Here is a 17843-nt window from a genome sequence, read left to right as displayed (position 1 = left end):
GTTTTTTTTACAATCTCCTTTGTTGTTGACATAAAAGGTTATTTATGCTTTTCAAAAAAGTTGAGTCCAGTTGAGTGAGTCCACACATGTTATGCTTTGTGGCACAACAGATTCATTCCAGTGGTCAGTGTTTGAACACCAAAATGTATTGAACAAATTGAAATACTGTGAACAAACTTTTTGACTTTTCATTAATATTTTTTCCTATTCAGCTACACAAACATCTTCAAACCACACAAAATTGTATTGTAAATGAGAGTATACCAGAGTCCTATGTACACCATGGTAATTTATTGATATGCTGCATAATGTCCTCCTTTTTGGTGTTATGGAAATGGTCACCCTAATTTGGAATGAAGTGAATGAAGTGCTTGGTTGGAAAAAATATGGTGTACTATCCCCTTTAGGTCCTAAAGGTAACAGAGCTTTTAGATTCACTCCTTTAAAATGCCTTTGGAAGAAATAAAGCAGCAATTCTAGTTTAACATTGGAGACCTGTGGATGTTTACGGAGGAAGCTCCACATAAAAATTATTATTATTGCTCCGACAGATAGAGAGAAAAGAAGGCTCAAATAAGAGTAAGGGGTCTTAACTTTGAGTGAAAGTGACAGTTGACAGTTTCTCTCGATATATAAGGAATACAGACGTGGCTCAAAATATTGCCACCCTGAAAATGAAAACCAGCGTTCAACATAATAAATGTTTTTTTTTAACCTGAATCACAAGTAATATGGAACGGATCGATGAGTACATCTACAGATACAAGAACTACAATTTCGCCACTGCCACTTCTGCTGAGCACATTGATTCACTTGAGACCTTCCATGTGCGTGACAGCGACATCTTTGTCGTCACTTATCCAAAATCAGGTAAGCGAGTCAATCTTCAACCTTAATGACTGAACTCACGCATTTTTGTTCGTTGGATAAGATTCTGGAGGATTCTGTGGGGACGTGTCAGAACTTAATGCTCTTTCCTATCACAGGCACCGTGTGGACTCAACAGATAGTCATCTTAATCTGTGAGTTAGACGGTGGACTCAACGATTATCCCAACAACATGGAGCAAATGCCATGGCTGGAGTACCCACAGGGTCGGCTAGATTACTCTCTGACCCTCGACCCTCTCCACGGCTCTTCATCTCCCACCTCAGCCCTGCTCTCATGCCGCCGGAACTGAAGGAAAAGAAGGCAAAGGTGACCGAGCATGGTTGTTGTTCATGTTTGACCTGAGCTTCAATTGCCCATTCATGAGATCAATCAGAGTCAGAAGAAATTCTCGCATTTTGAGTTGGGAGTTCAAGGTGCTGTAGGCTGATAATTTACTAGTTTACTAATTACAGTGAGGTTCTAGCTTAAGAGAAAATGCAAGGTAATCAGTGATCAAGGTAAAGTGTGGGCAGGTGATGATCTAAATCAAGGGTGTCAAACTCATTATCAATCATTATCAACTATCTTTTTCAAAACATATTATGAACAATTGGAAATTTCTTAAGTAAAACAAGTCCAATTTCAACAATAAACACAATACAGTATATATAAAACAACTTGTCACTCACTTGCCATGGATAACTCCAAAAAAGTCTTGGAGGAACAGAGAGTTTAACTCTGCCTGGACAGTTACAATTTGCTTTCACTGACAACAACACAGAAGAGAAATAATTATAATGAATAATAATGTGCTTGGTATATGGAGAGAAATGAAAGAAAAATTATAACAAATAAGAGAAGAAAAAGGCAAAATGTTCAAAGACATTTCCAGAACAAACACGCAGCATTTACTGAAAAGTACCAAGCTGGAAATGAAAGTCAAAGAGAGATTTGGATACTGCTGTGGAAAGCTGGGGAGAGCAAATCGATCAAGACGATTGATTTGAGACGATCGTATGGCACGGAAAGCGGCTCACAGACGGAGATTACATGAAAGAGTCATAAGCTTAAATATCAGAGAATCTATCCTTGGAAAATTACCTTTGTAAAACGCTGATCTGGCGCTGATGTGGAAACGCTGCATTTTAGTGGCGGGATGCCGTCACTTCGCGGAACACAAAATTGAAATGCGTTGTGGGAAATGTAGGTTATGGACAATGTGCACTAATAGACTTTTATTTTGCCCTCGCGGGCCACATGAAATAACGTGGCGTGCCAGTTTTGGGCTTTGAGTTTGACACCTGTGACTGTTGGGGTCAATTCAGATTGCACACAGAATTGTGCAGAGTGCTGCCACCAGTAACTATACTACACACATTCTAATGTAACAGTGGTTTCCTTGTCAGATCATCTATGTGATGCGGAACCCAAAGGACAACTTGGTCTCATTTTACCACTTCAGTCAAATTTATGAAGACATGGAGAATCCCAAAACCTTCGGTGACACCTTGGAGCGCTATCTGGAAGGGAACGGTAAACGACCTCAGCTCCACCTGGATAATCAAAATACACAATCCACTGTGTTATGAAGTTACAAATGATAATTTAATTAATAGTAGTTAATGTTTAGTTTGAGAAACATACAAAAACCAAAAATATATAAAGATTGATATTCAAAACTGTTTTTGCATCCTTGTACCACTGCGACCACAGGAAGAGACTGTGACTTGAATGTCTTCACAGCCGGTTTCACAGTTGATTTTATGGAAATGTTGAAATGAGGGAATACATTGTCTTTACACAGTTCTAGCAGGACGCTGGTTTGATCACATTAGGGCATGGAATGACACCAGAGACCAGTACCACATCCTGTTCCTGACATACGAGGAGATGGTTTTGGTAAGGTCTGCGTTACACGATGTCAGATACTTTCAAATCCATTCAGTGCTGTGTATAAAAGGGACATGCTCATCCATCATCCAATCTTGAACTAAATTCACTTGTTTGCTTTTTATGTCTTAGGATCTGAGGGCAGCCGTGATAAAGATCTGCAGTTTCTTAGGAAAGAACCTAAGTGAGGCAGCCATCAAGGAAGTTGTTCACAAATCAACATTCAAGATAATGAAGGAAGACAAAAAAGCCAACTATAGGTTTGTGCCTAAAGAAAGGCTAAGTGGAGACTTCTTACGCAAAGGTAAGGCAACCAGTTAGCTGCAGATCCTGTACATAGACACATATTAGGCTAAATGGCTTGTTTTCCCTGTGCAGGTAAGATTGGTGACTGGAAGAATGTCTTCAGCGTGGCCCAGAGTGAAAGATTTGATCAAATATTTCAAGAGCGAATGGCTGACATGGATCTCAAGATCATCTGGGACTCAGCAGAGCAGAAAGAGGAACCATAGATGCTTACAATCATTGTGCCATTCCTAGACATCCAAAGACCTGCAGGGTTTTCTGGAGCTTGTTTAAGGTCTTAGATGCTGTGGTTCGGGGGGGGAATTTCACTGAAAGCTATGCAACAAATAAAAATAAAAACACGTTAGTAACTTTAACAACACTTGTTATTGAAATAAAACATGTATGACATACTTGCACTATAATTTAAGCAATGATTTATTATATCCATTATTACTACTAACAAACATAAAAATCATATTAATCTGCAAAGGTAATAAATACATGTATGACCTACTGAGAAGAGAACAGGCAGAACGGGTGAAAAGAGGAATAAACACAACGAGATCATCATTACGAAACACGTTCCTGTTTAGGACCCTGGATCCATTTGTAATGTATGAATAAATAAAGAGGTATAAATAAAATACCACCCTTCTACTCTATTTGTACAGTATGAACACTCAGAGTGCTGACATTAGTATGTACGAACCATAATTACACCTATAAACGCAACCCTTTATCTTTCCAAACGTTTAATTTTTTTATAGAGAGTAAACAATTACACCCTAAACTCTATACACTCCACATAATCAGTAAATGGCTTTTTATGATGTCCAAGTATGAGATGGATGCAACCCTATTGCAGCCTGGATTTGGACCACGGTCCAGCTGTTGGTGACCCCTGCTGTAGATAATGTTCTAATGAAGGTTTCTTAGTAATAAGGTTATGTAGCGGATTATTGTTTTTCACCCTGACCTCAAAGTTGCAAACCTGATCGTGTCCCTTTTACTGCTATGTTCATGTTTCAAGTAACCTGTTGAGGGCAACATAGTATGCTGCTGCTGCCAGGAGGTGTGGCAACAATACAAATTTAAAGTTGAAAGTCCAAACCACTGTCCAGCCGATTAAAGGCCTGTACGAATCACAACACAGGGTTTAAGCTCAGGTCTGACTTTTCAATCTCATCTCTGATTGCACACTATTGCCACGGTAACTTTAGCTTGACCTTCTCTGGGGTCTTTTTCCTTTTTGTTCTCTTTTTTTAACCTGATTCACAAGTAATATGGAACGGATCAATGGCTACATCTACAGATACAAGAACAACAATTTTCTTACTGCCACTTCTCCTGAGCACATTGATTCACTTGAGACCTTCCATGTGAGTGACAGGGACATCTTTGTCGTCAATTATCCAAAATCAGGCCTGCTCTCATGCCGCAGGAACTGAAGGAAAAGAAGGGAAAGGTGACCGAGCAATTACCCAGGACTGACATCTTATGGCTGCAGTATCCCCAAAACAGTTCATTGTGCTCCAAAAGAAAGAACCAGTGAGTCTTTAAGAGGTTAATAAATTCAGACAGGCGTGGCTCAGGTGTGGCAAACCACAAACAAATACAACTGAGCGCCGAGTGGCACCAATATTAGCTTAGTCTAATAAGGTGCATTTTAGCTTCCAACGGCTTCAATACAAGTCAACATATCGACGCAGACATGATGGAAGCAAAAGGAACAGATGCCACGCTGAAACGGAACAATAACAGGTCAGCGTTAGGGTCAAGTTTGAGTCTTTAAGTCACTGATGGTGTGGGAGCCCTTTACCGTGTGTTATTAGTTCTTGTTAGTTTAGTTTTTTGTTTACTTAAGATACTAGAACATTCACGTGTCGTGTTTTGCAAATGATTAGAGACACATATTCTTTTATCTAGGCTTCTGTTGCAAATGCTGACCGTCATCTGTCAAGCTCTTTTGTTTTAAAGCCTTTACATTTGGATTGTTTGTGAAACACGAGTGTGAAGTGATTGGTTGGAAAAAATATGGTGTACTGTTCCTTTAGGTCCTAAAGGTAGCAGAGCAAACTATTTGTTTGTAGCCACAGGGGTTTCTAACTGTAGTGAAACCTACTTCAGTTTTTAGATTCACTCCTTTAAAATGCCTTTGGAAGAAATAAAGGAGCAATTTTGCTTTAACATTGGAGTCCTGTGGATGTTCATGGAGGAAGCTCCACATAAAAACTATAATTATTGCCCAGACAGAAAAAGGAAGGCTCAAATAACAGTGAGGAAGGGATCTTAACTTTGAGTCATAGACAGTTTCTCTCGATATATATAGAATACAGACTATAAATATTGGCGCCCTGAAAATAAAAGCCAGCATTCAACAAAATAAAAAAATGGTCTTTTGACATCTTGGAGCAAACATCATTGTTGTTTTGTGTTACAGAGAGGAACTACAGGAGGCTTTGTGTTCATACACCTCAGACACCCTCAGCTACATTGACACTGTGAGAAGCTTCTGTAACTGCCTCTCCATGTGGATACTTTGGAGGGAGAAGGAGTTGGACATGATGATAGACATCAAACACAGGGCTGATAAAATCGACTTAAGCCTCAGCCATGTTAATAAGTCAGAGAACAAAGGTGAGGCTTTCCGGGAGTACATGAAGAGCAAATTTACCTCTGCAGACAGCAGGCGTGCAGAGCTGGAGAAAGAGCTGGCTGCAGTGGTGACAGGCACTCTGGAAGGCCTGGAGAAGTTGGATGACTTCCTGGATGCTGTGGAGAGGCTGGCCGTCACCTCGCTGCATGTGGTCACAGAGATGAACCAGGTGGTCAAGCTGCCCCAAGAGATCAGCATTCAACATGTGCAGGACGTCATTACAGCTGCTCGCCTGGTCTGCCCGCTCCTCCTGCAGTTTAAGAGGGATGCAAAGGTTTTCTTCAAACCCAGCCTTCACAACGTGGAAGTGCTGAATTATCAACTGGACAAATACATACACACAACCCAGATGATTTGTGAGAAGATGGAGAAAAGGTAACTTGCCAGTTAGTGACACTCTACTTTTATGTGTACATCATAATGACAATTTCTGTTTTTTTGGTTCTCTTGTAGCTCTGTCACTCACAACTCTTCCCAGAAGATTCAAACAACAGAGGTTGAGCTCAATGAAGATTTGTCAGAAGAGGACATACAAACGATGCAGAGTCACATCAACCAACTTGTTAAAATCAGGTAATATGAGGATACATTGTGCAAAAAATAATTGTCAATAATAACACTTTTCGTAATCCTGCAAAACAAAAAACAACTCACAACTCACATATGAGAATATCCTCTTGACTTCTTATAACCTCATTTGTTCTTTTTTTTTTGGTCTTCTTCAGGATGGATGAGCACTTTAGGTTGGTGTTCTTGTTCCAGGAAGTCTCCTGTACCGGCTTCATCAAAGAGTTCAGTGAGCGACAGCCCACAATGCAGCAGTTTATGAAGGAGGTAGAGGAGAACGCCGTTCAGCTGGACAACATGAAGAAGGGGGCAAAGATCTCCAGTGTGGCTGGCAGCTCAGTGGGGGCAGTTGCAGGTGTGCTTTCCATTATTGGCTTGACATTGATTCCTGTAACAGCTGGCGTGTCTCTCGCTCTGACATTGACTGGTGTTACCATGGGAATTACCAGCGGAGTCAACAGCGCAGTCACAGCAGCCACAGAGATCGGAGTCAATATGAAGCATCAAAAGAAAGCCAATGAAGTTCTCCAGAGCTTCATGAAGGATGTGGATGTTCTTCAGAATTGTCTGGAGGAGGTGTCCAATCATATCATCAATACAACTGGAAAGGGCACCGATTCCATTGTTGATGCTGCTTCTGCTGTTAGGATGTTGAAAAAAGAAGAGGTGATGGCAAGGGCCATGAAGTTGGCAGTCCAGGAAGGTAAAGCCTTCCGTAACGTGTCCAAGGTGGCCTCAGACATCCCAGATGTTGGACGGGTAGTAGCCAAAGGGCCACTTGCTCTCACCAGGTCAGCACGAGCAGGTTTCATTGCCCTCAATGCTCTCTTCCTCGGCATGGACATCTTCTTCATCTGTAAAGACAGCATCAGTCTGGCCAAAGGCTGTGGGAGTGAAGTGTCGCAGTTCCTCAGAGCCAGAGCTGCACTTTGGCATTCAGAGATGGACTCATGGCAGAAGATCCATGACTCCCTGTGTGAAGGCCTGCTGACATCAGAGAAGAACCAAATTGTCCTGGAGAAACCATTTTATGCAGAGGTGAGAGAAATGAAGAAAAGTAAAGAAAGAATCTGGCTGATGAAATTTTGGTCTTTTAGATTCCCAAAGAAAAGCAGTACGAAACACTAAAAGTCTTTACTGATTTTGCCCCCTGGTTTTCTTATTGAATAATTTGCTGCTTGTCTGTAAATCCCTCAGTGTGTGTGTTTGACCACATGAGACGTCTCTGTAGCTCTTATACAGAGCTGATTGATTTTGCTTTCCTGCTACATTTGTACCATTACATTACATTAAGAGCATTTGGCAGATCCAAAGCGACTTACATTACAATACATTACCATTACCACCCTTCACAGAGGGGGGAGCAATTGAGGGTTTGGTGCCTTGCCCAGGGGCACCTCGGCAGGGACTCGAACCGGCGACCCTCCAGTTCACAAGCGGAAGCTCTACCCACTGATCCACCGCTTCCCCATTGTGCCTCCTCAATATGTACCATAACGCTTGTTATAAAATAAATACACAGGGTTAATTTGTCTGTTTTGTCTTTATGTGTGCTGGGTCTTTGAGTCGGTAGGTTAGGGAAGGAGTCACATTCATGGCCATTTAGGTTGATTGCGATCAGGGCCAAAGTTAAACCACAGTTACACCTATAAACAGCACCCATTACCTTTTCAAATGTTTAATTTTTTAATAGAGAATAAAACAATTAATTCCACCCTAAACTCTATATCCCTCCACATAACCAGTAAAGGGTTTCTTAGTAATAAGGTTAGATAACAGATTATCATTTTTTAACTCTGACCTCAAAGTTGCAATCCTGATCGTGTCCCTTTAACTGGTGTGTTCATGTTTCAAGTATCCCTGTTGAGGGCAACATAGAACGCTGCTGCCAGGAGGTGTGACATTAAATACAAATTTAAAGTTGAAAGTCCAAACCTCTGTCCAGCCGATTAAAGGCCTGTACCAATCACAACTCGGGGTTTAAGCTCAGGTCTGATTTTTCGATCTCACCTCTGTTTGCACACTATTGCCACGGTAACTTTAGCTTGACCTTCTCTGGGGTCTTTGTCCTTTTTGTTCTCTTTTTTTAACCTGAATCACAAGTAATATGGAACGGATCGTTGACTACATCTGCAGATACAAGAACAACAATTTTCTTACTGCCACTTCTGCTGAGCACATCGATTCACTTGAGACCTTCCATGTGCGTGACAGTGACATCTTTGTCGTCACTTATCCAAAATCAGGTAAGCGAGTCAAATATTCAGCCTTGATGACTGAACTAATGCATTTTTGTTCGTTGGATCAGACTCTGGATGATGCTATGGTGATGTGTCAGAATTTAACACTCTTTCTTATCACAGGCAGCGTGTGGACTCAACAGATAGTCATCTTAATCTGTGAGTTAGACGGGGGACACAATGATTATCCCAACAACATGGAGCAAATGCCGTGGCTGGAGTACCCAGAGGGTCGGCTAGATTACTCTCGGCGACCCTCTCCACGGCTCTTCATCTCCCACCTCAGCCCTGCTCTCATGCCTCAGGAACTGAAGGAAAAGAAGGGAAAGGTGACAGGGCATAATTGTTGTTCATGTTTGCTCAGAGATTGCACCAAATTGAGGCTAACACAGACGTTTGTAAAGATAAATGACAATGTTGAGCCATGGAGGCAACCTGTGTGTATTGTTCCATGGGTAATTTCTGCTTGGCTCCCTTCTGGCTTTGACAAGGATCAGGCCTGATAAGTACGCGACAAGTAAACACGAGAGAAAGAGATCATTAAGGATCCCTGTAAATTGTGGCTGCACTTGAGCTTAAATTGCCCATTCATGAGATCAATCTGATTCAGAAGGAATTCTCGCATTTGGAGTTTGGAGTTCAAGGTGCTATGGGCTGATAATTTACTAGTTTACTAATTTACCACTCACAGGTTTTGGACACTGATCCAGTGAGGTTCTAGCTAAAGAGTAAATGCAAGGTAATCAGTGATCAAGGTAAAGTGTGGGCAGGTGATGATCTAAAACAAGGGTGTCAAACTCATTTTAGTTCATGGCCATATTCAGGCCAATTAAAACTCAAGTGGGGAGGAGAAGTACAATCATAGCAAAATAACCTATAAATGGATGTCAATGGACAACTCCAACTTTTCCCTATGTTTTAGTGCAAATGTTTACTTTTATTTAACTATCTTTTTCAAGTAAAACAAATTTTAACAAATAAGAGAAGAAAAAGGTAAAATGTTCAAAGACATTTCCAGAACAAACACGCAGCATTTACTGAAAAGTATCAAGCTGGAAATGAACATAAAAGAGAGATTTGGATACTGCTGTGGAAAGCTGGGGAGAGCAAATCGATCAAGAAGACCAACTTGAGAAGATCGTAAAGAACGGAACGCCGTTCACAGACGGAGATTACATGAAAGAATCATTTACTAAAATATCAGAGAATCTATCCATGGAAATTCACCCTCTTTAAACGCTGATCTGACGCTGATATGTAAATGCTGCATTTAATGGCGGGATGGCGTCACTTCGCGGGACACAAAATCGACATGCGTTGTGGGAAATGTAGGTTACGGACAATGTGCGCTTGTAGCGATTATTTTGCCTTCGCGGGCCACATAAAATCACATGGCGGGCCAGATTCGGGCTTTGAGTTTGACACCTGTGACTGTTGGGGTCAATACAGGTTGCACACAGCATGTGCACAGTGCAGCCACCAGTAATCAGAAACTATACTACACACATTCTAATGTAGATGTGGTTTCCTTGTCAGATCATCTATGTGATGCGGAACCCAAAGGACACCGTCGTCTCATTTTACCACTTCAGTCAAATTTGTGCAGATCTGGAGAATCCCAAAACCTTTGGTGACACCTTGGAGCGCTACCTGGAAGGGAACGGTAAACGACCTCAGCTCCACCTGGATAATCAAAATACACAATCCACTGTGTTATGAAGTTACAAATGGAAATTTAATACTAGTTAATGTTTAGTTTGAGAAACAAACAAAAACAAAAAATATATAAAGATTGATATGCAAAACAGTTTTTGCATCCTTGTACCACTGTGACCAAATGAAGAGACTGTGACTTGAATGTCTTCACAGCCGGTTTCACAGTTGATTTTATGGAAATGCTGAAATGAGGGAATACATTGTCTTTACACAGTTCTAGCAGGACGCTGGTTTGATCACATCAGGGCGTGGAATGACACCAGAGACCAGTACAACATCCTCTTCCTGACGTACGAGGAGATGGTTTTGGTAAGATCTGCATTACAAGATGTCAGATACTTTCAAATCCATTCAGTGCTGTGTATAAAAGGGACATGCTCATCCATCATCCAAACTTGAACTAAATTCAATTGTTTGCTTTTTATGTCTCTTAGGATCTGAGGGCAGCCGTGATTAAGATCTGCAGTTTCTTAGGAAAGAACCTAAGTGAGGCAGCCATCAAGGAAGTTGTTCACAAATCAACATTCAAGATAATGAAGGAAGACAAAAAAGCCAACTATAGGTTTGTGCCTAAAGAGAGGCTAAGTGGAGACTTCTTACGCAAAGGTAAGGCAACCAGTTAGCTGCAGATCCTGTACATAGACACATATTAGACTAAATGGCTTGTTTTCCCTGTGCAGGTAAGATTGGTGACTGGAAGAATGTCTTCAGCGTGGCCCAGAGTGAAAGATTTGATCAAATATTTCAGGAGCGAATGGCTGACATGGATCTCAAGTTCATCTGGGACTCAGCAGAGCAGAAAGAGGAACCATAGATGCTTACAATCATTGTGCCATTCCTAGAAATCCAAAGATCACCTGCAGGGTTTTCTGGAGCTTGTTTAAGGTCTTAGGTGCTGTAGTCCGGGAGGGAATTTCACTGAAAGCTATGCAACAAATAAAATTAATACACATTAGTAACTTTAACAACACTTGTTATTGAAATAGAATACGTATGACATACTTGCACTTTAATTTAAGCAATGATTTGTTATATCCATTATTACTACTAACAAACAGAAAAATCATATTTACCTGCAATAAATAAATGTATGACCTACTGAGAAGATAACATGCAGAAAAGGTGAAACTGGAAATAAACACAATGAGATCATCACTACAAAAACACGTTCCTGTTTAGGACACTCGAACAATTTGTAATGTATAAATAAATAAATATATACAAATAAAATACCACTCTCCTCCTCAGAAAAGCGTTGTGTTGTTGTTAGTTTTTACCTAATACAGGCCAGGTTCAGCTCCTTGGTTGTATTTGTACAGTCTGAACACTCAGATAGTGCTGACACGAGACCACACTTTGATCTCACAGCTGGTTCCGGTCCTGATCATGTTCCTTTTGACTGATATGTTCATGTTCCCAGTAACCCTGCAAGGTGAAGCAATAACATCCTAGTTAAAGTTGAAAGTCCACTTCAATGTCCAGCCGGCTGACTGTCCGTACGAACTTGATCCTGTTTTCTCTGTGCAAATATTCCTAATTTTGTTTTACCTGAATCACAAGTAAAATGGAGCAAATCGATGACTACATCTGCAGATACAAGAACTACAATTTTGTTCTTACCGTGGGTGCTTCTGCTGAGCACATTGATTCACTTGAGACCTTCCATGTGCGTGACAGTGACATCTTTGTCGTCACTTATCCAAAATCAGGTAAGCGAGTCAAAAATTCAGCCTTGACGACAACTCGTGCATTTTTGTCTGTTGGATCGGCTTCTGGATGATTCTGTGGGGACGTGCCAGAACTAAATGTTCTGTCTTATCACAGGCACCGTGTGGACTCAACAGATAGTCATCTTAATCTGCGAGTTAGACGGTGGACTCAATGATTATCCCAACAACATGGAGCAAATGCCGTGGCTGGAGTACCCAGAGGGTCGGCCAGGTTACTCTCTGCGACCCTCTCCACGGCTCTTCAACTCCCACCTCAGCCCTGCTCTCATGCCGCCGGAACTGAAGGAAAAGAAGGGAAAGGTGACCGGGCATGGTTGTTGGTCATGTTTGCCCAGAGATTGCACCACATTGAGGCAAACACAGACGCTTGGAAAGCTAAATGACAATGTTGAGCCGTGGAGGCATCCTGTGTGTTTTGGTCCATGAGTAACTTCTGCTTGGCTTCCTTCTGGTTTAGACACGGATCAGGCCTGATAAGTATGCGACAAGTAAACACCAGAGAAAGAGATAGTTAAGGATTGCTGTAAATTGTGGCTGCACCCAAGTTTAAATTGCCCATTCATGAGATCAATCTGATTCAGAAAGAATTCTCACAATTTGACCTAGAGTTCAAGATGGTGTAGGCTGATGATTTATTAAACGAGTCACAGGTTTTGGACACTGATCCAGTGAGGTTGCAGTTTAAGAGAAAATGCAAGGTCATCAGTGTGGGCAGGTGATCATCTTAATGACTGTTGGGGTCAATTCAGGTTGCACACAGCATTGTGCACAGTGCTGCCACCAGTGGTCAGAAACTATACTACACACATTCTAACGTAGATGTGGTTTCCTTGTCAGATCATCTATGTGATGCGGAACCCAAAGGACACCGTGGTCTCATTTTACCACTTCAGTCAAATTTGTGCAGAGCTGGAGAATCCCAAAACCTTCGGTGACACCTTGGAGCGCTACCTGGAAGGGAACGGTAAACGACCTCAGCTCCACCTGGATAATCAAAATCCACAATCCACAGTGTTATGAAGTTACAAAGGATAATTAAATCGCAGTTAATTTTTAGTTTGGCCAAAAATACTAAAACAGAAATATATAAAGATTGATATTCAAAACAGTTTTTGCATCCTTGTACCACTGTGACCACATGAAGAGACTGTGCCTTGAATGTCTTCACAGCCGGTTTCACAGTTGATTTTAAGGGAATGCTGAAATGAGGGAATACATTGTCTTTACACAGTTCTAGCAGGATGCTGGTTTGATCACATCAGGGTGTGGAATGCCGCCAGAGACCAGTACAACATCCTCTTCCTGACGTACGAGGAGATGGTTTTGGTAAGATCTGCGTTACACAATGTCAGATACTTTAAAATCCATTCAGTGCTGTGTATTAAAGGGACATGCTCATCCATCATCCAAACTTGAGCTAAATTCATTCCATTTGCTTTTTATGTCTCTTAGGATCTGAGGGCAGCCGTGATTAAGATCTGCAGTTTCTTAGGAAAGAACCTAAGTGAGGCAGCCATCAAGGAAGTTGTTCACAAATCATCATTCAAGACGATGAAAGAGGACAGAAAAGCCAACTATAGGTTTGCGCCTAAAGAGAGGCTAAGTGGAGACTTCTTACGCAAAGGTAAGGCAACCAGTTAGCTGCAGATCCTGTACATAGACACATATAAGGTTAAAAAAAATTGTTTTCCCTGTGCAGGTAAGATTGGTGACTGGAAGAATGTCTTTACCGTGGCCCAGAGTGAAAGATTTGATCAAATATTTCAGGAGCAAATGGCTGACATGGATCTCAAGTTCATCTGGGACTCAGCAGAGCAGAAAGAGGAACCATAAATGCTTACAATCATTGTGCCATTCGTAGAAATCCAAAGCTCACCTGCAGGGTTTTCTGGAGCTTGTTTATGGTCTGAGATGCTGTGGTCCGGGGGGAATTTCACTGAAAGCTATGCAACAAATAAAAATAAAAACACGTTAGTAACTTTAACAACACTTGTTATCGAAATAGAATATGTATGACATACTTGCACTGTAATTTAAGCAATGATTAATTCGATCCATGATTACTACTAACAAACGTAAAAATTATACTTACCTGCAAAGGCAATAAATACATGTATGACCCACTGAGAAGAGAACAGGCAGAACGGGAGAAACGGGAGATAAACACAATGAGATCATTACGAAACACGTTCCTGTTTAGGACCCCCGAACAATTTGTAATGTATAAATAAATGAATGAATAAGTATAAATAAAATACCACCCTTCTATTCAAAGGCTGTCAGTTTAGAGTTGTTTTTATTACCTAATCGAGCAACGTTCAGCTCCTCGGTTGTTTATATACAGTATGAACACTCCGATAGCGCCGACACTAGTGTGTACAAACACACGACTTCTAATGAGATTCTTAGTAATAACGTTACATGAAGGATTTTATTTTCACTCTGACCTCACAGCTAGTTCCGGTCATGCTCGTGTTCCTTTTTGCTGATGAATGTTCATTTTCCCAGTCTCCCTGCTGAGGGCAGCGTAGTACGCTGCTGCTGCCAGGAAGTGTGGCAATAAAAACAGATTTTAAGTTGAAAGTGCACTTCACTCTGCAGCCGACTGACGAGTCACAACTCGGAGTTTAAACTCAGCTCTGATTTTTCGTTCTCACCTCTGATTGCACGTTGTCGCGGGACGCTGTCCTTTTTTCTTTCTGCAAATATTCCTAATTTTGTTTTGACTGGATCACAAGTAAAATGGAGCGGATCGATGAGTACATCTGCAGATACAAGAACTACAATTTCGGTTGTTCCACTACTGCTGAGCACATTGATTCACTTGAGACCTTCCATGTGCGTGACAGTGACATCTTTGTCGTCACTTATCCAAAATCAGGTAAACGAGTCAAATTTTCAGCATTGACGACTGAACTCGTGCATTATTGTTCGTTGGATCAGACTCTGGATGATTCTGTGGTGACGTGTCACAATTTAACGCACTTTCTTATCACAGGCACCGTGTGGACTCAACAGATAGTCATCTTAATCTGTGAGTTAGACGGTGGACTCAACGATTACCCCAACAACATGGAGCAAATGCCGTGGCTGGAGTACCCAGAGGGTCGGCCAGATTACTCTCTGCGACCCTCTCCACGGCTCTTCAACTCTCACCTCAGCCCTGCTCTCATGCCGCCGGAACTGAAGGAAAAGAAGGGAAAGGTGACAGAGCATGGTTGTTGTTAATGTTTGCTCAGAGATTGAGCCAAAGATGAACTAATAGAATAGATCCATGGCAAATACTATACTGCAACAACTTCACTATGAATAATGATAAAAAAAAAAAAAAAGAGCCATTACAATCACTTTAGGGGAATAATAAAATAAGAGGAATTATACGAAAACACAAAAAAGTGTAACAAGCAGTGATAAAGGAGAAGAGGAAATGGGTCACATGCTCACAAACTTGTCAAACAAGCACGAATTGTATGTAATTATCAATATGAATATATTCCTCTCCATCCATGAACAGCTTCGTTGTAGTGTCAACACTGATCAGGCCTGGCTTATACACAAGTAAACAGGAGGAAATCTTACTGACTGTTGAGGTTCTTTCAAGGTTGCACATGATATTACGCACAGTGCTGCCACCAGTGGACAGAAGCTATACTACACACATGCTAATGTAGGAACTGTGCTCTGTGCAGTATTAGTAACGTAGCTGTGGTTGCCTTGTCAGATCATCTATGTGATGCGGAACCCAAAGGACAATGTGGTCTCATTTCACCACTTCAGTCAAATTTTTGCAGACTTGGAGAATCCCAGAACCTTTACTGAAACCTTGGAGCGCTACCTGGAAGGGAATGGTAATGACCTCAGCTCCACCTAGATAAGGGAATACACAACCCACTATGTAACTAAGTTTATGGTGGACATTAAGTCCTAGTTAATGTTTAGTTTGGCAGACAAAAAAACCCAATATTGGATTAAAACTGACTAAATGAAAACTCAAATCATCTTATGCAAGTTAGTTCTCTCATCTACTGTATACTTTACATACACACAGTATACTAGTCAAATGTATTCTCATTCTTTTTGGCATGCCAATATATTTTTCACCCAAAGCAATACAATAAGTTACTCAAACAGGGGTGGCCCCATAAATAATGCAGGGTTACAAGTTTAGTGTGGGCATGACCACAGGTTTGAGTCTGCAATGTGTTTGCATGCATGTACCACTGTGACCACACAGAGACCGACTTGTCTTCACAGCCGGTTTCAACATTGATTTTATACTGAAATGAGGGAATACATTGTCATTACACAGTTGGAGCAGGACGCTGGTTTGATCACATCAGGGCGTGGAATGCCACCAGAGACCAGTACAACATCCTCTTTCTGACGTACGAGGAGATGGTTTTGGTAAGATATGCGTTACACAATGTCAGATACTTTAAAAGGGAGATTGTCACCAATAATCCAAATTTGAGCTAAATTCACTTCCATTTGCTTTTTATGTCTCTTAGGATCTGAGGGCAGCCGTGATTAAGATCTGCAGTTTCTTAGGAAAGAACCTAAGTGAGGCAGCCATCAAGGAAGTTGTTCACAAATCAACATTCAAGATAATGAAGGAAGACAAAAAAGCCAACTATAGGTTTGTGCCTAAAGAGAGGCTAAGTGGAGACTTCTTACGCAAAGGTAAGGCAACCAGTTAGCTGCAGATCCTGTACATAGACAAATATTAGGCTAAATGGTTTGTTTTCCCTGTGCAGGTAAGATTGGTGACTGGAAGAATGTCTTCAGCGTGGCCCAGAGTGAAAGATTTGATCAAATATTTCAGGAGCAAATGGCTGACATGGATCTTAAGATCATCTGGGACTCAGCAGAGCAGAAAGAGGAACCATAGATGCTTACAATCATTGTGCCATTCCTAGAAATCCAAAGCTCACCTGCAGGGTTTTCTGGAGCTTGTTTAAGGTCTTAGGTGCTGTGGTCCGGGGGGGAATTTCACTGAAAGCTATGCAACAAATAAAAATAAAAACACATTAGTAACTTTAACAACACTTGTTATTGAAATAGAATATGTATGACATACTTGCACTTTCAGTTAAGCAATGATTTATTATATCCATTATTACTACTAACAAACAGAAAAATCATATTTACCTGCAAAGCCAATAAATACATGTATGACCCACTGAGAAGGGAACAGGTGAAACGGGTGAAACGGGAAATAAACACAATGAGATCATCACTATGAAAACACGTTCCAGTTTAGGACCCTCAAACAATTTGTAATGTATAAATAAATATATACAACTAAAATACCACTCTCCTCCTCAGAAAAGTTTTGTTGTTGTTGTTTTTTACCTAATACAGGCCAGGTTCAGCTCCTTGGTTGTATTTGTACAGTCTGAACACTCAGATAGTGCTGACACGAGACCACACTTTGATCTCACAGCTGGTTCCGGTCCTGATCTTGTTCCTTTTGACTGATATGTTCATGTTCCCAGTAACCCTGCAAGGTGAAGCAATAACATCCTAGTGAAAGTTGAAAGTCCACTTCAATGTCCAGCCGGCTGACTGTCCGTACGAACTTGATCCTGTTTTCTCTCTGCAAATATTCCTAATTTTGTTTTACCTGAATCACAAGTAAAATGGAGCAAATCGATGACTACATCTGCAGATACAAGAACTACAATTTTGTTCTTACCATGGGTGCTTCTGCTGAGCACATTGATTCACTTGAGACCTTCCATATGCGTGACAGTGACATCTTTGTCACTGTCACGCATCCAAAATCAGGTAAGCGAGTCAAAATCAGGTAAGCGAGTCAAAAATTCAGCATTTACGACAACTCGTGCATTTTTGTCTGTTAGATCGGCTTCTGGATGATTCTGTGGG

The 17843-nt window shown here is 41.1% G+C and overlaps 4 protein-coding genes, 2 long non-coding RNA genes and 1 pseudogene across 14 annotated transcripts; 5 read left to right on the top strand and 2 right to left on the bottom strand.

Moving 5' to 3' along the window:
- Positions 1–687: 687 nt before the first annotated feature.
- On the top strand, positions 688–3272 carry LOC142992508 (amine sulfotransferase-like; annotated as a pseudogene).
- Positions 2351–11984, bottom strand: LOC142992517 (uncharacterized). 8 transcript variants are annotated; one of them, XR_012961042.1, is made up of 8 exons: positions 11848–11984; positions 11505–11652; positions 11050–11325; positions 6366–7258; positions 5723–5954; positions 4385–4492; positions 3313–3381; positions 2351–2423 (listed from the first exon to the last, which is right to left on the bottom strand). It is a non-coding gene; the product is annotated as an uncharacterized LOC142992517 (long non-coding RNA). The 8 variants fall into 8 exon arrangements; XR_012961044.1 differs by lacking the exon at positions 2351–2423 and having other exon boundaries at positions 3288–3381; positions 6366–6911; positions 7060–7258; XR_012961047.1 differs by lacking the exon at positions 2351–2423 and having other exon boundaries at positions 3288–3381; positions 11050–11152; positions 11301–11325.
- On the top strand, positions 4525–7755 carry LOC142992502 (uncharacterized). Its single transcript, XM_076142973.1, has 4 exons — positions 4525–4809; positions 5489–6079; positions 6158–6277; positions 6430–7755. The coding sequence occupies exons 1-4, from the start codon at positions 4760–4762 to the stop codon at positions 7397–7399; spliced, it is 1731 nt and encodes a 576-aa protein (XP_075999088.1). The 5' UTR covers positions 4525–4759; the 3' UTR covers positions 7400–7755.
- On the top strand, positions 8233–11547 carry LOC142992512 (amine sulfotransferase-like). Of its 2 annotated transcripts, none has more exons than XM_076142983.1 (6): positions 8233–8517; positions 8635–8840; positions 10048–10174; positions 10442–10536; positions 10662–10833; positions 10976–11547. In XM_076142983.1, the coding sequence occupies exons 1-6, from the start codon at positions 8379–8381 to the stop codon at positions 10987–10989; spliced, it is 753 nt and encodes a 250-aa protein (XP_075999098.1). In that variant the 5' UTR covers positions 8233–8378; the 3' UTR covers positions 10990–11547. The 2 variants fall into 2 exon arrangements, with proteins under 2 accessions (XP_075999098.1, XP_075999097.1); XM_076142982.1 differs by having other exon boundaries at positions 8242–8517; positions 10908–11547.
- Positions 11756–14231, top strand: LOC142992505 (amine sulfotransferase-like). Its single transcript, XM_076142975.1, has 6 exons — positions 11756–11936; positions 12052–12257; positions 12795–12921; positions 13189–13283; positions 13410–13581; positions 13657–14231. The coding sequence occupies exons 1-6, from the start codon at positions 11792–11794 to the stop codon at positions 13788–13790; spliced, it is 879 nt and encodes a 292-aa protein (XP_075999090.1). The 5' UTR covers positions 11756–11791; the 3' UTR covers positions 13791–14231.
- Positions 14232–14418: 187 nt separating this feature from the next.
- LOC142992509 (amine sulfotransferase-like) lies at positions 14419–17095 on the top strand. The gene is made up of 6 exons (XM_076142980.1): positions 14419–14838; positions 14956–15161; positions 15679–15805; positions 16267–16361; positions 16466–16637; positions 16712–17095. Exons 1-6 carry the CDS (start codon positions 14700–14702, stop codon positions 16843–16845), a joined length of 873 nt encoding a protein of 290 aa, XP_075999095.1. The 5' UTR covers positions 14419–14699; the 3' UTR covers positions 16846–17095.
- On the bottom strand, positions 16713–17722 carry LOC142992519 (uncharacterized). The gene is made up of 3 exons (XR_012961051.1): positions 17653–17722; positions 17310–17457; positions 16713–16956 (listed from the first exon to the last, which is right to left on the bottom strand). It is a non-coding gene; the product is annotated as an uncharacterized LOC142992519 (long non-coding RNA).
- Positions 17723–17843: the final 121 nt, after the last annotated feature.

The sequence above is a fragment of the Genypterus blacodes genome, unplaced genomic scaffold (assembly GCF_046128005.1).
Source record: "Genypterus blacodes isolate CSIRO-AG114 ecotype Tasmania unplaced genomic scaffold, CSIRO-AGI_Gbla_v1 ptg000022l_1, whole genome shotgun sequence".
Taxonomy (NCBI): Eukaryota; Metazoa; Chordata; class Actinopteri; order Ophidiiformes; family Ophidiidae; genus Genypterus; species Genypterus blacodes.
This window is presented reverse-complemented; position numbering and strand designations above follow the sequence as displayed.